We start from the raw sequence: 17,376 nt of genomic DNA, 5'->3' as shown, positions 1-17,376 counted from the left end.
CAGGAATTGAACTCAGCTCTGCACCAAGAGGACCTAATAGACATCTACAGAACTCTCCACCCCAAATCAACAGAATATACATTCTTCTCAGCACCACATCACACTTATTCCAAAATCGACCACATAGTTGGAAGTAAAGCACTCCTCAGCAAATGTAAAAGAACAGAAAGCACAACAAACCGTCTCTCAGACACAGGGCAATCAAATTAGAACTCAGGATTAAGAAACTCACTAAAAACTGCACAACTACATGAAAACTGAAAAACCTGCTCCTGAATGACTACTGGGTAAATATCGAAATGAAGGCAGAAATAAAGATGTTCTTTGAAACCAATGAGAACAAAGACACAACATACCAGAATCTCTAGAACACATTTAAAGCAGTGTGTAGAGGGAAATTTATAGCACTAAATGCCCACAAGAGAAAGCAGGAAAGATCTAAAATTGATACCCTAAAATCACAATTAAAAGAACTAGAGAAACAAGAGCAAACACATTCACAAGCTAGCAGAAGGGAAGAAATAACTAAGATCAGAGCAGAACTGAAGGAGATAGAGACACAAAAAACCCTTCAAAAAAATCAGTGAATCCAGGAGCTGGTTTTTTGAAAAGATCAATAAAATTGATAGACCGCTAGCAAGACTAATAAAGAAGAAAAGAGAGAAGAATCAAATAGACACAGTAAAAAATGATATAGGAGATATCACCACCGATCCCACAGAAATACAAACTACCATCAGAGAATACTACAAACACCTCTACGCAAATAAACTAGAAAATCTAGAAGAAATGGATACATTCCTGGACACATACACCCTCCCAAGACTAAACCAGGAAGAAGTTGAATCCCTGAACAGACCAATAACAGGCTCTGAAATTGAGGCAATAATTAATAGCCTACCAACCAAAAAAAGTCCAGGACCAGACGGATTCACAGCCGAATTCTACCAGAGGTACAAAGAGGAGCTGGTACTATTCCTTCTGAAACTATTCCAATCAATAGAAAAAGAGGGAATCCTCCCTAACTCATTTTATGAGGCCAGCATCATCCTGATACCAAAGCCTGGCAGAGACACAACCAAAAAAGAGAATTTTAGACCAATATCCCTGATGAACAAAGATGCAAAAATCCTCAATAAAATACTGGCAAACCGAATCCAGTAGCATGTCAAAAAGCTTATCCACCACGATCAAGTGGGCTTCATCCCAGGGATGCAAGGCTGGTTCAACATACACAAATCAATAAATGTAATCCAGCATATAAACAGAACCAAAGACAAAAACCACATGATTATCTCCATAGATGCAGAAAAGGCCTTTGACAAAATTCAACAGCCCTTCATGCTAAAATCTCTCAATAAATTGGTATTGATGGGACGTATCTCAAAATAATAAGAGCTACTTATGACAAACCCACAGCCAATATCATACTGAATGGGTAAAAACTGGAAGCATTCCCTTTGAAAACTGGCACAAGAGAGGGATGCCCTCTCTCACCACTCCTATTCAACATAGTGTTGGAAGTTCTGGCCAGGGCAATCAGGCAAGAGAAAGAAATAAAGGGTATTCAATTAGGAAAAGAGGAAGTCAAATTGTCCCTGTTTGCAGATGACATGATTATATATTTAGAAAACCCTATCGTTTCAGCCCAAAATCTCCTTAAGCAACTTCAGCAAAGTCTCAGGATACAAAATCAATGTGCAAAAATCACAAGCATCCTTATACACCAATAACAGACAAACAGAGAGCCAAATCATGAGTGAACTCCCATTCACAGTTGCTTCAAAGATAATAAAATACCTAGGAATCCAACTTACAAGGGACGTGAAGGACCTCTTCAAGGAGAACTACGAACCACTGCTCAACGAAATAAAAGAGGACACAAACAAATGGAAGAACATTCCATACTCACGGGTAGGAAGAATCAATATTGTGAAAATGGCCATACTGTCCAAGGTAATTTATAGATTCAATGCCATCACCATCAAGCTACCAATGACTTTCTTCACAGAACTGGAAAAAACTACTTTAAAGTTCATATGGAACCAAAAAAGAGCCCACATAGCCAAGAGAATCCTAAGCAAAAAGAACGAAGCTGGAGGCATCATGCTACTTGACTTCAAACTATACTACAAGGCTACAGTAACCAAAACAGCATGGTACTGGTACCAAAACAGAGATATAGACCAATGGAACAGAACAGAGCCCTCAGAAATAACACCACACATCTACAACCATCTGATCTTTGACAAACCTGACAATAACAAGAAATGGGGAAAGGATTCCCTATTTAATAAATGGTGCTGGGAAAACTGGCTAGCCATATGTAGAAAGCTGAAACTGGATCCCTTCCTTACACCTTATACAAAAATTAATTCAAGATGGATTAAAGACTTAAATGTTAGACCTAAAACCATAAAAACCCTAGAAGGAAACCTAGGCAATACCATTCAGGACATAGGCATGGGCAAGGACTTCATGACTAAAACACCAGAAGCAATGGCAACAAAAGCCAAAATAAACAAATAGGATGTAATTAAACTAAAGAGTTTCTGCACATCAAAAGAAACTACCATCATAGTGAACAGGCAACCTACCGGATGGGAAAAAATTTTTGTAATCTACCCATCTGACAAAGGGCTAATATCCAGAATCTACAAAGAACTTAAACAAATTTACAAGAAAAACACAAACAACCCCATCAAAAAGTGGGCGAAGGATATGAACAGACACTTCTCATAAGAAGACATTCATGCAGCCAACAGACACACGAAAAAATGCTGATCATCACTGGCCATCAGAGAAATGCAAATCAAAACCACAGTGAGATACCATCTCACACTAGTTAGAATGGCGATCTTTAAAAAGTCAGGAAACAACAGATACTGGAGAGGATGTGGAGAAATAGGAACACTTTTACACTGTTGGTGGGAGTGTAAATTAGTTCAACCATTGTGGAAGACAGTGTGGCCATTCCTCAAGGATCTAGAACTAGAAATACCATTTGACCCAGCAATCCCATTACTGGGTATATATACCCAAAGGATTATAAATCATGCTACTATAAAGACTCATGCACACATATGTTTATTGTGGCACTATTCACAATAGCAAAGACTTGGAACCAACCCAAATGTCCAACAATGATAGACTGGATTAAGAAAATGTGGCACATACACACCATGGAATAATACTATGCAGCCATAAAAAAGGATGAGTTCATGTCCTTTGCTGGGATACGGATGAAGCTGGAAACCATCATTCTCAGCGAACTATCACAAGGACAGAAAACCAAACACCACATGTTCTCACTCATAGGTAGGAACTGAACAATAAGAACACTTGGACACAGGGCGGGGAACATCACACACTGGGGCCTGGGGGAGGGATAGCATTAGGAGATATACCTAATGTAAATGACGAGTTGATGGGTGCAGCAAACCAAGATGGCACATGTATACCTATGTAACAAACCTGCATGTTGTGCACATGTACCCTAGAACTTAAAGTATAATAATAATTAAAAAAAAAAAGAGAGAGATGTGACCTTGTAGCCACTGGCCTCACTAATCCTAATCTGGGTATTTTCTTTCCCATATCACATCTTGAAAGGGAGGCCTTACGTTTGCTCCTATAGGACTCCTGCTTTGCTGTATTTTCTCTAAGAAACACATCCATAATGAAGGTGTGTGCCGCCTCATGCGAAGCGAGAAGAGAGAAGCGAGTTAGCCGAACCTCCTCCTTCCTGCTGGGGAACATTCCAACCACTGACTCCTGGAGGGAAAAGGAGAGAACATTCTGTCTCAAACTAGGGAGAGAGATGAGAGCGTCCCCTCCTTCTAAAAAGAAGTGTGACATCTTTGTAAAGGGGAAAGGTTGTCGGAGCCCCACCCTTGCCAAGGTCCAGTGCAGGAAGCTAGAATGTGGCCACTGAGAGCTCATCGCTTCAGTCCATGGGCAGACAATGCCAGGCAAACTGCCCTTCCCCAAACACCTCAGTAGAGTTTGGCTATCCAAGGAATGCCAAGTAATGTTTCTTAGAACTTTCTTTGGAATCCTGAAATGGGGGCCTAAGCCTTGGATTATAAAAGAGGATTCTCCTATTTCCCATCACCTCATGCCTCATGCTTGGCCTCCTCTGCAGGACTGGGCCAGACGATCAGATGCAAAGAGAAGGATTCACCTGAGGCGGCACACACCTTCATTATGGATATATTTCTTAGAGAAAATACAGCAAAGCAGGAGTCCTGTAGGAACAACAATAAAGCCTCCCTTTCAGAATTCAAAGATGTGATGTGGGAAAGAAAATACCCAGATTAGGATTAGTGAGGCCAATAGCTTGGAGGTCATTTCTCTTTAGAGGTGTCACTTTAGCCTTGATTATGCTGCGGCTACCCAGCTTGACCTTGTCCTTCCACGGACCTGCGGTGTCCATGTTTCCACCAGTTGTTTGTTTCTCTATTTACTTTTAGGACAAAAAAAAGTCGCCAGCTTTTATTTTGTGGTAGACCTCTCAGAAACCCATCAGCATGCCTGTGAGCTTAGCTTATGCTGTTCCTCTGCATGGAATACCTTTTCTCTCTTCTCCACGGTGAGTGCCTCCTCTTCCTTCAAGGCCTAGCTGAACTGCCCCCTCTGTGAAACTTCCTCCCCCTCCCCAGGGAAGGTGAGTCGCTTCCACAGCACCTGTTTCTGCTCTCATCCTCACACTCAGCACCCTGTAGGACACCACGAGCCCCTGGAGGCCCAGCAGACAGCCTGGAATGGAAGATGGGTTTGAGTGAATTATCATGCTGCCGCTGGCCATGAGGCCTTATCTGTAAAACAGCGTCCTTCTTCCCTACCTCAGAGCTACTGTGAGGTTCAAACAAACCCCCAGGGTTAAAGCGGGAGCTGTAACTTGTAAAAGAACCCCCAGGTGTCACCTCATTCATTGATTTCCTCATTCACAAGTTATCAAATGCCAGCCACTACCAGGCAGAAGCTGACAAAGACACACTGCCAACCTTCAAGGAGCCCGCCATCTAGGGTGGGAGACAGGAGCAAGCAAAGAGTCACAGAAGTGCGTTTCCACTCTGATGAGGGCAAGCCCAGAGCACCAATGCAGGCTGCTGGCTCAGGGAAGCCTGCCCCAACTAGGAGATCCCTAAGCTGACTTCAAAAAGCCCCAGAAGAGTGAGTAAAACAGAGCGCATGGTGTCCTGAAAGACATTCCATGGCCAGGGTGGGAAGGACAAAGTGATGGCACAGAGCCAGCATGTTCTTATAACTGTGACAAGCTGTGTCACAGCAAGTGTGAAGCAAGATCGGGAGCAAAGTTGAGAACATGTGGGGGCTGTGTGCCAAGCTAGGGAGTTACAAGGGGGGAAAGATGGTGGAGCCCCTAGAAGTTGGAAGCAGGAGTGAGTGTTGCGATTGGAAAGATCACCTTGGCTGCAGTGCGGGGAAGAGATTTTGGACAAGTCTAAGGCTCCAGGCATGGTGGGCGGGGGGAATGACAAGAGCAAATCAGAGACAAGAACTACATTTGACTCTTGAACAATGTGGGGGTTAGGGGCACGGAGCCCCGAAGTCAAAAATCCACATATAACTTTTGACTCACCTAAAACTTCACTAATATAGCTTACTGTTGGCTGGAAGCCTTACCGATAACGTAAACAGTTGATGAACAAATATTTTGTACATTACATGCATTACATACTGTGTCCCAGCAATAAATTAAGCCAGAGAAAAGAAAATGTTACTATGAAATCATAAGGAAGAGAAAATATATTTACTATTCACTGAGTGAAAGTGGATCATCATGGTCTCCATCCTCATGGTCTTCCTGATGAGTATGCTGAGAAGGAAGATGAGGAGGAGCTGATCTTGCTGCTCAGGGGTGGGAGAGATGAGAAAAAAATCTGCCTGTAAATGGACTCACAAGGTTCAAACCCATGTTGTTCAGGGGTCAACTGTAATACTGCCTGAAGACCTGCTGAACATCAGGCCACTTTACATATAAGTAATTCATCCCATTGAGATGCAAAAGTATCCCATCAGGTAGACAGTACTGGTCTCACTCAACAAATGAGAAACAGGCTCAGAGAGGTTAAGCGACTTGCCCAAGGTCACACAGCCTGCACACAGCCTGCGCAGAACTTGTGTTTTTCCCTTGTACTCTGTCAGGCTTCCGATCTGCAGGTTGACGGAGTGGGAAGCAAGGTGTGGAGGGACATTAAGCTAGAAGGGTTAGCAGGGGCAAAACTGGGCAGAGGGATCACAGGCCAGGCTAAGGAGCCCTTTACAGTTCAGGCTCTGAAGGTTTAAGAGCAGGGAGATGCCCTGACCAGGGCCGTTCACTACGAAGATGAACCTGGTAGAGCAGGGAGGACTAGCTAGGTGAGAGCTGGGAAACAGAGGAGCTACTCATCAGTTGTCTAATATGTGCCCCTCTCTGTTCTAGGTCCTGGAGTACCAGTAGTGAATACAACAAAGATGCCTGCCCTCAGACAGCCTGCCTTCTAGTGGAGGGACAACAAAGAGCAAAATAAACAAGCAAAATATACAGTAGGTCAGAAGGGGATAAGAACTATTGGAAAAAAAAGTAGAGCAAGGTGAGTGGCTTGTTTGTACTGGGGGCTGCAATACCTAAATAGGGTGCTTAAGAGGAGGCAGGCGGAGAGGACAACTGGGACAAAGATGAGAGGCAGGAGTGTGGCTGGCACATGAGGTTCAACCACAAAGCCAGTGTTCTGGGGCTGGAGTGAGCCAGACGAGAGAAGAGTTGTGGAGCGATGGGAGGGGACACGTCGTGCCAAGCTTTGGAGACCATAGTGAGAACTCTGGCTCGTACAACTTGGGGGGATGATGATGACCCAAAAGTCAGGAATCTGTTCACTGCTGAAGAGAGAAGAGGGTAAAGGGCAGCAGCTCCATTAAAAAGGTTCTAATAAGCCTCGGGCCTTTCTCTGGCTGAGAAACTTACTCTCTGCCCTCTGTCTCCCTAGATTACTGCCCCTATGCCTGGAGGAAAAACAGGTGAAGGCTAAAAGCCACGGGGATAGCTAAAGAGGGCAAACTGGACCTCCAGCTCCACTTCTGCAGGTCTATGTCAGTCCACAGCCCTTGCACACGCTCCCTTTTAATTCTCCAAGCATACCTCTCACTTCCAAAACTCCTGTGACTCTGCTGATGAGGGCGTCTCGGCCTGGAATGCTCCTCCTTATCTGCATTGTGTGGGTGTCAAAAAGAGTATATTTTGATGACCTCTCCCCGCCCCTCATGCTCGCTCACATCCCCCTCACTCCTTTCAAAGTCCGTTCCCAAAGGCCCCAGTTCACCGTCCTGGGCTGCTTTTAGCCAGGTAAGATCTAAAGTGATCCTCTCTTGGAACCTGGTCTGGGGCCTATACATCTGGGTCAGTCTAGGGGTGCTCTCGAAGGGCCACCCTCAAAGAGCGAGCCTCGGCTGGATTCAGTTCCTAGGTCCCAGCCGTCCGACCTCTGCGACAACGCTCAGCACACCCCTTCCCCTCTCCGGGTCTCAGTTGCCCCGTGAGTACAGTCCCTGCTCCAACACGCAAGGTAATCGTTTCTGGCTGCTCTGATGCACTCGGTCCCTAAACTCAGCCTTAGGTCAACCCAGAAAGCACCCGACCCGGGCGACCCCGTAGCTCCTCACCCTCCCGCACCGCCCAGTCGCTGACACAGGGTGGCCTCCAATGGCAAGGCCACGACTCTTACCCGTCCGTAGGCGCCCCCCTGTCTGGCCTCAGCTCGCAAGCAGGCTGCACCCACTGAACTCCAGCCCCGGACCGCCACCCTTTACTCCCCTCCCGCGTGAGCCGAGAATCAGCCGAGCTTCCTCCACCAAGAGGATTGGCCCAGCTCGGCGACGACTCAGCCAATTGGCGCTCACGGCGTGATCTTGCCCAGTAAAGACAGGGCCCTGTCGCCAGCTTGCCCCTCCCCGCGCTGGGCCGGGGCTTTGCCAGGTTAGTCCCACCCTCTTCAGCCCTGCACCAATAGGGAGAGGCGGCGACGAGCGGACGGCCAATGGGGAGCGGGGCTGCGCGCTAGGGGCGGTGGGAACGGCGCCGAGTCAGTGTACACGTCGGTTGCCTAACAACCGGCAGCGGACTCCTTTGGCTATGGTGAGTGCTGCCGCTCTGTCGCGCCCCACGCCCAGCGGCTGAGCCCTTCCTAGGCCCCAGCTCGGCCACGCCGCCTCTCCTGCGCCTTTCTCGGCTTTAGCGCACCAGTCTTTCCTTTGAGCTCTTTCCCGGGAGAGTAGGGTGCAGACGCTAACCAACCTACTGGGCCTGCGCTTCGCTGCTGCCTCCTCTTCACCCACAACAGGCCCACACCGGCCCCTCGGGCTCCCCTTGCATTCCCTGATCCCCTCGGTGAACCTCCCTGGGCAAAAAAGACTCGAATCCCTCACAGGCCCCTGACTCTCTCAGACCTTGGCCCCCTGGCCGCCTCATTCTGCCAAAATTTCCACGCAGAGCTGGGAAAAGGTGTATTGTGTTCTGTTAGAATGTTTTTTACAATTTAAATATAGGGGCATTCAGGGGATGCTTTAGCTTCTTGGAGAAGGCACGAAGGTGCCAGATGGATTGAGTTTTATTACTCGGTACTGACACAATATACATCTGAACAACTTACTAATATTTGGCCAAATCTAGAAGTAATTGGGAAGTCGGAGTACTTACTGGGAAGGGGAGTACTGGGAGTGGGCATCGTAAGACTGTTTTCAGAACCAGGATCCCCGCGTTCGGGAAGAGCTGATTATCTCTAGTTATTCACAGTCATCTTCTTGACTAGCTCTCTTTTGGGATGATTTTCAGTAAGAGGTATCCTTACTGAACAAGTGATCTCCCTGCTTCTAGAAACAACAGTAAAGAAAAGGGAGGGGTAGAAGTTCATGGAAAGATTCATTGTTCTTGCCAGTAAACCCTGTTATCTTTCTTGTTAAGCAAAGCTTTGGAATTGGTTATATAAATGACTTTAAAAATACATATGGGTGTCTGTAACTATGTTATGTACATATGGACTGTATGATATATTATTGTGCTTGTGTATTGCATAACATATAAAGGCCTCCAACTTTAAGAAGGCAAACATGGCATCAAGTTCTCAGCGAAAAAGAATGAGCCCTAAGCCTGAGCTTACTGAAGAGCAAAAGCAGGAGATCCGGGAAGCTTTTGATCTTTTCGACGCGGATGGAACTGGCACCATAGATGTTAAAGAACTGAAGGCAAGCTCTATGCATTCCTGCCGTACTGCCCTTCCTTTCCTCTGCCTCTTCCTTGTCATCTCCCTATCACCTCTCTACCCCTTTTGCCCTCTTCTCCCTGCAGTAAGTAACAGGGGAGGTTGTACTGTGCTGTTTTCCTGTCTTTACTTACCTTGAGTATTATTCAATAAAATTGATTGCAAATATCAATTAGATCAATGTCATAGTGTTCCCCAATCATATTAACATGACCACATCAGATGCTGGCTTAATGCTGTCAACACTGTTATTTTTGCTCCTGCTGGTTTAGATGTGCTTATTGAGACGATCCTGTTTTCATTATAGGTGGCAATGAGGGCCCTGGGCTTTGAACCCAAGAAAGAAGAAATTAAGAAAATGATAAGTGAAATTGATAAGGAAGGGACAGGAAAAATGAACTTTGGTGACTTTTTAACTGTGATGACCCAGAAAATGGTAAGTATAAGACAATTAGCGTGGTATGGAGCCCCAGTCATCTGCAGAGGTCCATGGCGTCTTCCTGTTAAAACAGTCATGTGACCACAGAGCAGTCCAGGTAGCAGCTGCATCAGGAGGCCTGCCCTCCCATCATGTTATTTTGGGCTCCCAAAACAAGCCCTTGTGCTTCTTTCTCAAGACTTCCAAGCAGATACCTCTTCCCACAGAATTCCAAATCAGTTAGGAAATAGATATGGGATAGGGAGATATATAGGGATAGGTAGCAAACGTCACCTTGGATGGAGTGCCTGGCTTGCCTGGTGTTTCTTTGAGGCCAAAATGGGCTTCCTGACACTTGCCGCAAGTCTAGACTCGAGTTACATTGTTAAAAAGGAAAGGGTGACCTGACCAGGCAGTGGCAGGGCTACAGGACAGGAGTAACCAACCGTGGTGTCCCCCTACTCACGTGTTTTATGTTCTACTTGTTAAGTCTGAGAAAGATACCAAAGAAGAAATCCTGAAAGCTTTCAAGCTCTTTGATGATGATGAAACTGGGAAGATTTCGTTCAAAAATCTGAAACGCGTGGCCAAGGAGTTGGGTGAGAACCTGACTGACGAGGAGCTGCAGGTTTGTAATGCATCACACTGGAACTTAAAATTCCCACCTTTGAGCCCTCTGTGACTTTTCCGTTACATTTTCCCTAGTGTGAGCACCTCTTTGAAGGAAAGCCAGTGTACTTTGTCCCTCTGCAGACAACTTAATTCTCCTTTAATAGTCAGACAAACCTATGAACCCTGCTTCCAGAAAAATGCACATATGCACCATTTTGCTTACTATTTTAGGTTCCAGGAATCCCTCTAGTCAAGGTAATCTTCAAGGTCCCTCCCAGGTGATATGTTTGACAAAGTATGAGTTGGTTTTCAAATAACTTTTCAGAAACCAAGCTATTATCAGGAGTAGCATACTGGCATTGGGTGGACTACAATGATCTATTCACATAGATACAAATTATCCATTCACGTAGATTAAAAGTCTATTGCTTGCCAGGCACAGTGGATCATGCATATAATCCCAGTACTTTGGGAGGCTGAGGCAGGAGGATCTCTTGTGGCCAGGAATTTGAGACCAGTTTGGGCAGCATAGAGACCCCATCTCTAAAAAAAAAAAGTCTATTACTTAGTCACCTTTTGGCATTAGTTTATAAATTAACCTGAATCTTTACTGTCATATAGGAAATGATTGATGAAGCTGATCGAGATGGAGATGGAGAGGTCAGTGAGCAAGAGTTCCTGCGCATCATGAAAAAGACCAGCCTCTATTAAGATCAGTGTCTTCTTTTTCTACTGCAAGCACATGTAACTAGATTTAGTGCCTGCCATGGTGTGAAATCTGGCTTTTGAGAACACAAGCTTTTCCCCCACGGACCTCCCTTTATCACTTTAATAGTGACCTTGAGCCTATTTTAGCCGTTTGGAAGTGTTCTTTGATATTACAGTTCTTTGTAAAATGACCTGCGAATTACCCTAACTCTCAAAAGCAAAACAAGAGCACACTAGTGTGAAGAAAAGGATCTTAAAGCTTTGAGCACCTGCCATTTTGCCTTGCATCGTTTCCCTCTTGTCAGGCATTTCCACATATCCACAAACACAGAACGACTTTAGACAAGCACATGTTACACCTGTGTTGCCACAAGCAGTCATTCTTGACGGCTCCAGTTTTTATTTGACACTTGAGTTTAGTTTTCTCTTTTATAAACCCAGTGAACTCCTGCACTGGCATTTGGATGTGTGTTAATGCTATTTGTTTTGTCTTAAAAATAAAACCTTTCTCAGTTTGAACTTGTGTTCTCTAAGGATGAGTTCTTTAGCTTTGCTTATGAGTTCCTCTTCTCAATTATTGTGTTGAAGGCAGCCTATTAGATACAAAACTCCTTACCAGCCTATGGACAGAAAATGAATAATCCTTTGCTACTTTCCTGGCGTGAATTGCTTTTTGCCTTGGGAACCTGCTGGTTTGTAAAACTAGCAGAATTTTTATGTCACCTAAGCCTAAATGATGCTCTAAAAATAGTTTTGGCAAAGCGTGAGACTGGAAAAGAGTCTTGTTAGTAATTTGTGCTTGAATAAAATGGGGAGAGCCAGGCTAATGCAACACTGGGATGGATTCAGCCAACCTCTCATGAATTTATTTGCTTACGGTATCTCATTGACTCTTGGAGGTGGGTTGGGCTGAGTGACCCTATCCAACCATCTTCCTGGCCTTGCCTGGGATTCCCTGTGCGAGAAATCCTGGTAGATGACATTAAAGTCTCTGCTCCAGGGTGAGAGTGGGGAGGCAGAAGGGGTGAGGGAGAATAGAAAATGAACAATGATGGAATGCTCATTTGTTCACATGGAGAGGGAGAAAACAGATTTTCAAACTTCTGGGAGTAGGCTAGTCCTCTGGGGATAGGGTTGCCTGATTTAGCTAATAAAAAGAAAGTCTAGGTAAATTTGCATTTCAGATCAATGATGCATTTTTTTTAGTATGACTATATCCCATTTGTATTTTTTGCTTATTCATTGTTGATCTTAAATGCAAATTTACCTAAGCATCCTCTATTGCCACTGGTAACCCTACCCGGGGAGCACGTTACAGAGGCCAGAAGCCTGGCCCTCGGTCTCATGCCTGGACCCTGACATCCTGTAGGACTTGGGGGCCCAGGAATATGAACTTTACCATATCCCCCAGATGAGTCTCATGCTGAGGGACTGCTCCTTAAGAAAAACTTGGGGGAAGAGCCCAGACTAGCCCAAACCCTGGATTCTCACACACACCCACTTCCTCATTGGGCAATTTGGGGCAAGCTACTTCTCTAGGTGCCTGGAGTTTCATGTCTGTGTGATGGGGAGAAGAGTTGTGCCTACTCAGAATCACTGGAGGTGAAATACAAACTTACAGAGAGGACCTGGCTTGAAGGTATTCAAGAACAAGAGGATTCAGAAGTGTTCAGTCTTACTCCCATTCTTTTGCTAGTTATCACATAAGCTTTGTTGTTAAATGTGGGTCCATGAAGCTTTTATCATTACTGTCCCCAAAGTCTGTTGATAGCATTTCCTAGGAGGATTTGACCTTTGTTGTATTGTGATTTTCTAATAAGAGGCATATGATTGGATAAAAGACATAATATTGGAGAGGAGTGAAAAGACTGAGCCCTGTCTCCAATTTTACTGTTAACTGTAACCCTGGAAACACTCTTTTGAAAAAAAGTTCATTAAACGAGATCATGTCCTTTGCAGGGACATGGATGGAGCTGAAAGCCATTATCCTCAGCAAACTAACCCAGGAACAGGAAACCAAACACCACTTGTTCTCACTCGTGAGTGGGAGCTGAACAAAGAGAACACGTAGTTACAGGGAAGGGGACAATATACACAGGGGCCTGTCGGTGGCAGTGGGGGTGGGGGTGTGGGGGGAGGGAGAACATCAGGATAAATAGCTAATGCATGTGGGGCTTAACACCTAGGTGATGGGTTGATAGGTGCAGCAAACCACCATGGCACACGTTTACCTACGCAACCGGCACGTCCTGCACATGTATCCCGGAACTTAAATTAAAAAAAAAAAAAAGAAAGTTTCAGGGATAAGGAAAAAAAAGTTAATAAAAAGAAGTTTTGAAATTGACAACATTGTATATATTTATGGTGTACAATATGATGTTTTGAAAGATGTATACATTGTTGAATGGCTAAATTAAGCTAATGGACTATCCTGGAGACATTCTTATCTCCTCCTGCTTAATATTCCCATAAATGAAATCTCTCAGGAATCTCTTGAGACAGGACGGAGAGTGGCAAGTAATAGGTTATCCCTGAGGATAAAAGCAAACATAAGGTCTTTGCCTGGCAGCCATTCTAACACAGGTGTGCAGTTGTTCAGTGGAAGGGATGGGGACAGAGAGGGAGCATGAGTCAGTGGGGCTGGACCAGAGAGCTGTAAAGGGATCAGGAAGATGGGGAAGGAGAGGGAGCTGGGCTCAGTTCATGTGGAGGCAGAAAAGAGTCCTGAAGGCGGGGGAGGATGTGGATGGAGAAGTAACTGAGGTCAGTTCACGTGGGGCTGGACCAAGAGATGAAGGGAAATTGCAGAGGATAGGGACAGAGAAGTAGAAGAGATCCGTGCATGGGGTGTCCCGGAGAGGTGCAGGGGAGCAGGGGTAGGGGGAAGGGAGTGAGAGGGAGCAGGGATCAGTTCATGTGAGGATGCAGCTGAGTTTTCATGGGAGTGTCAGTGGGTGGGTTTGTAGAGTTAGTGGCTTATTCATGTGGACAATAGAGTTGTGAGGGAGTGAGGGGAAATGACAGTTCATGTGGGGCTGGCCCAGGGAGCTGGAGGGGGATGAAATGGCGATGCACACTTAGAAGGAGCAGATGTCAGTTCATGTAGGGTGTATCAAGAGATGCAGAAGGCTGAATGGGATGGCATGGGAGAGGCATTCAAGGCCAGCTCCTGTGCAGCTGCACCGGAGAGATGCAGAGAGTCAGAGAGGGAAAGGAAAAGCCACCGAGGACAGCTTATGTGTGGCTGTATCTGCAGAGGTAGCCGGAGTGTGGGGCAAGGGAAAGGAGAGGGAATGGAGCTTAGTTCATGTGTGGCTGGACCAGAGATGTATGGTGGGGAAGGGGAAGGAAAGGACATGGAGCTGAGTTCATGTCATGGAGGGCTGGACCAGAGAGATGTAGGGAGAGTGACTGGGTAAGTTCTAAGGGATGTGAAGGTGGCATATGATTGCATAAAGACATGTACTATTGGAGAGGAGTGAAAAGACTGGGCCCTGCCTCCCATTTTGTTGTTAGGGAGGGAGAGGCAGGGTGAGTGGGTTCAAATACCGGTCGTGTACAGAGCTGCAGGGGACAGGCAGGGAGACAGAGGTAGCAGGGGTCAGCCCTTGCGGGTGGACCAGAGAGATGTAGGAGGAGTGGGGTGGGTTTGGAATGGAGAGGTAACAGAGGTCATTTCATGTGGGACTGGACCAGAAGGACACTGGGGAGTGGGAGAAGATCAGAAGTAAAGGGGCTGAGGTCAGTTCATGCAGCGTGGGACGGAGCAATGTAGGGAGGTGGTGGGGAAGGGGCAGGAGAGAAAGCAGAGAGCAGTTCATGTGGGGCTGGACCACAGAAATGTCGGTTGCGTGTAGGGATTGGGCTGGAGAGAGGGCAAAGGTTCATTCATGTGCAGCTGCGGCAGAGGGCAGTAGTGCAATGGAGGGAGACAGGGCACAGGAGAGAGCAGAGAGCAGTTCATGCGGGGTTGGACTGGAGAGCTGCAGGAGGGTGGGGGTGGAATTTTGAACTAGAGAGGTCAGAGATTGCTTCATGTGAGGTTGAACTAAAAAGTTCAATCAGAGTTGGAGAAAAAGGGGAGGAAGAGGGAGCAGGGGTTCCTTCATGTGGGGCTGGACCAGAGGGATGTCAGAGGAGTTGAGGGGAATGGAAAAGTAGAGGGAGCGGAGATTAGTTCATGCGAAGATGGAGCAAACAGGTGCAAAGGCTTAGAGACATATGGAGCAAGAGAGGTCATCTCACAATGGACTGGGTACTGGGAAGGAGATTGAGCCCAGAGTTAGTTCATGTGGGGCTGGACCAGAGAGGTAGAGGGGGATGGGGGGGATAAGGGGATGGGGATGGAGAGAGAGCAGAGGTCAGCTGATATGGGGTTGGACTAGAGAGATCTGGCGGGATGGTGGAGAGGGCTAGGGAATGCAGGCCAGTTCCCTGAGGATGGACCAGAGAGCCGGAGGGGAGGAAGGGTAAGGGGATGGAGAGGGAGAATAGTCAGTTTGTGTTTGGTCTTGTGGGCCTCCTTAATAACTTAGGGTTGTGCTAAATTTCCTTGAAAAACCTGTCCAGCAGATTCGTCTTTTCTTTGCTTCCAAGTGTTAGAACTACTGTGAACAGCAGAATTTGTTGGTAGACATGCTCAAGCTTGATATAACGAAATGATTTAAGAAAGGATGTGGTTCAGTTTCTGTCTCTGTAAGACATGGAACAGCTGCTGGGACTGAGATTTTTTTTAAGTTCTGTGATGACCGGGAAGAGAAGAAAGAACACATGTTTTACCACTTTTCTTGTTTAACCACCTCTTTAGGAAGCCTAGGAGTTAGACTGTGAGGTTAGACCCAGGTGTGTCAGGGACCACGTGGCTCCCTACCATTCACTGGGGAAATTTCCTTAAAGTTCAATCTGGCTTTTGAGAACGCTGACCTTTCAAATGCAACCTCAAGTGCCAGGATGTCTGACTGTCATTGGGCCAACCTCAAAACTTGATCTTAGAGCAGCTCTTCCCTCGAGGGACTCCTGCTGTGAAGGATAACTGTATTCCAGGGCTGCTCAACTTTATTTTATGTTTTTGTCACACCTCTGAATACTAGAATTTTGACAATATGCTAGAAGGAAGTAATACACTCAAAACAACAGTTTAACGAGAATTGCAACTTAGTCACTACTCTAGGCCAGTAGGCAGGCCACTATACACTTAGTCACCCTTCAGTTGGACTGGACCGGCTTGCTGTCCAGATGGTGAAAAGTTCCTGCACAGTGCAGAAGCTACCCCTTTTTGAGCTAGCTCCTCCATCACCATTAGTGAGAAGTATCTTACAGCAGCTCCTCCATCACCATTAGTGGGAAGTATCTTACAGCAGGTTGCTCCTTTCTCCACTCCATGTCTCATGACCTGCTTAGTTCATCGTCCTACATGCTGGAAGCCGCTGGAATGGCCACATCTTCAGTTGTAGCGAAAATAGTGCATCTGCATCAACTGCAGCTGTGAAGCTGAGACATCATCCTTGCGTGCCATGCTCGGACATATCGGACCCATTTGCTGACCCAAATCTCTGTCAGTAGCCCCCCAAATTCTCATGTGGGTTTGTGGACTCATTTCAAAGAACATCGCCATCAGCACTTGCTGTATCTGGAGCTAAAGTTACCCTCATTTCTAGCTTTTCCCTGCAGCCTCCCAGTCATCTGGTCTTCCAAGCCTCTCCTTAACCACCACCGTTTGCCTTTATCTTTCTGATTGCAGTGGTTTAGAGGATTGATGTCATTTTCATTTTCTTTTTTGTCTTTGCCTTATATGTCACCCAGACTTTCCCTACAGTATTCACACTCATCCACCCCTTTCTTTTTCATTTCTGAAGCCACCACCTCAACTCAAATTCAGATTGCTGAAATGTCCTCCTAGCTGATTTCCCTGTCCTGTCTTTTCCCAAGACAATCTGCAGTACTGTCTTTGTCATGCCATTATTTTGCTCAGGAAAGAGACCTAGCCTTTCGATTCAGCCACCCCTGGTTCAAATCCCAACTCTTCAACCCAGCAGCTGTGGTTTTGGGGGAAAGGATTCAACCCGCTCAAGCCTCAGTTTGCTCATCTAGAAAACAAAGGTGCAGAGAGGTCAAAGACAGCGAACAAAGGCTAGCGTAGAGCCTGATGCCTCTTTGCCACAGATGATGGCTGTTCATTAATTAGCCTGTTTTTCTTTTTCCCCCTGACTTGGACACCGTGTCCTTAATACATGTCTATGTGTGTTTCCCTTCATATAAAGTTAGTTGCTATATATATATGTACTCATGTCTCTGTCATTGTCCCTACTGAAATATTGTCCCCCCATCTTATCCCAAATCTGTGTTCTTCTCCTTGTGAAACTCCTCCTCAGAGCTCCCTCC

General features: G+C 46.0%; 2 protein-coding genes across 6 annotated transcripts in view; one reads left to right on the top strand and one right to left on the bottom strand.

Annotated features, from left to right (window-relative positions):
- The window catches only part of NSDHL (NAD(P) dependent 3-beta-hydroxysteroid dehydrogenase NSDHL), a 38,398-nt gene extending 30,510 nt beyond the window's left edge, over nucleotides 1-7,888 (bottom strand). The window contains exons 1-3 of one of the 5 annotated variants that reach the window (XM_055376121.2): nucleotides 7,725-7,841; nucleotides 7,142-7,208; nucleotides 5,778-5,871 (exon numbers count right to left, since the gene is read on the bottom strand). The gene's annotated coding sequence lies outside the window, so the exon portion shown is untranslated. Of the gene's footprint in view, nucleotides 1-5,777; nucleotides 5,872-7,141; nucleotides 7,209-7,724 lie in introns of all 5 variants that reach the window. The other 4 variants (XM_004065056.5, XM_055376122.2, XM_004065055.5 and 1 more) reach the window with 4 other exon arrangements.
- Nucleotides 7,889-8,037: 149 nt separating this feature from the next.
- Nucleotides 8,038-11,514, top strand: CETN2 (centrin 2). Its single transcript, XM_004065054.3, has 5 exons — nucleotides 8,038-8,134; nucleotides 9,082-9,240; nucleotides 9,565-9,693; nucleotides 10,166-10,303; nucleotides 10,909-11,514. Exons 1-5 carry the CDS (start codon nucleotides 8,132-8,134, stop codon nucleotides 10,996-10,998), a joined length of 519 nt encoding a protein of 172 aa, XP_004065102.1. The 5' UTR covers nucleotides 8,038-8,131; the 3' UTR covers nucleotides 10,999-11,514.
- The last annotated feature ends 5,862 nt before the right edge of the window (nucleotides 11,515-17,376 follow it).

The sequence above is a fragment of the Gorilla gorilla genome, chromosome X, assembly GCF_029281585.2.
Source record: "Gorilla gorilla gorilla isolate KB3781 chromosome X, NHGRI_mGorGor1-v2.1_pri, whole genome shotgun sequence".
Classification (NCBI taxonomy): domain Eukaryota; kingdom Metazoa; phylum Chordata; class Mammalia; order Primates; family Hominidae; genus Gorilla; species Gorilla gorilla.
The sequence above is the reverse complement of the archived record's forward strand: the minus strand, read 5'-3'. Positions and strand labels throughout refer to the sequence as shown.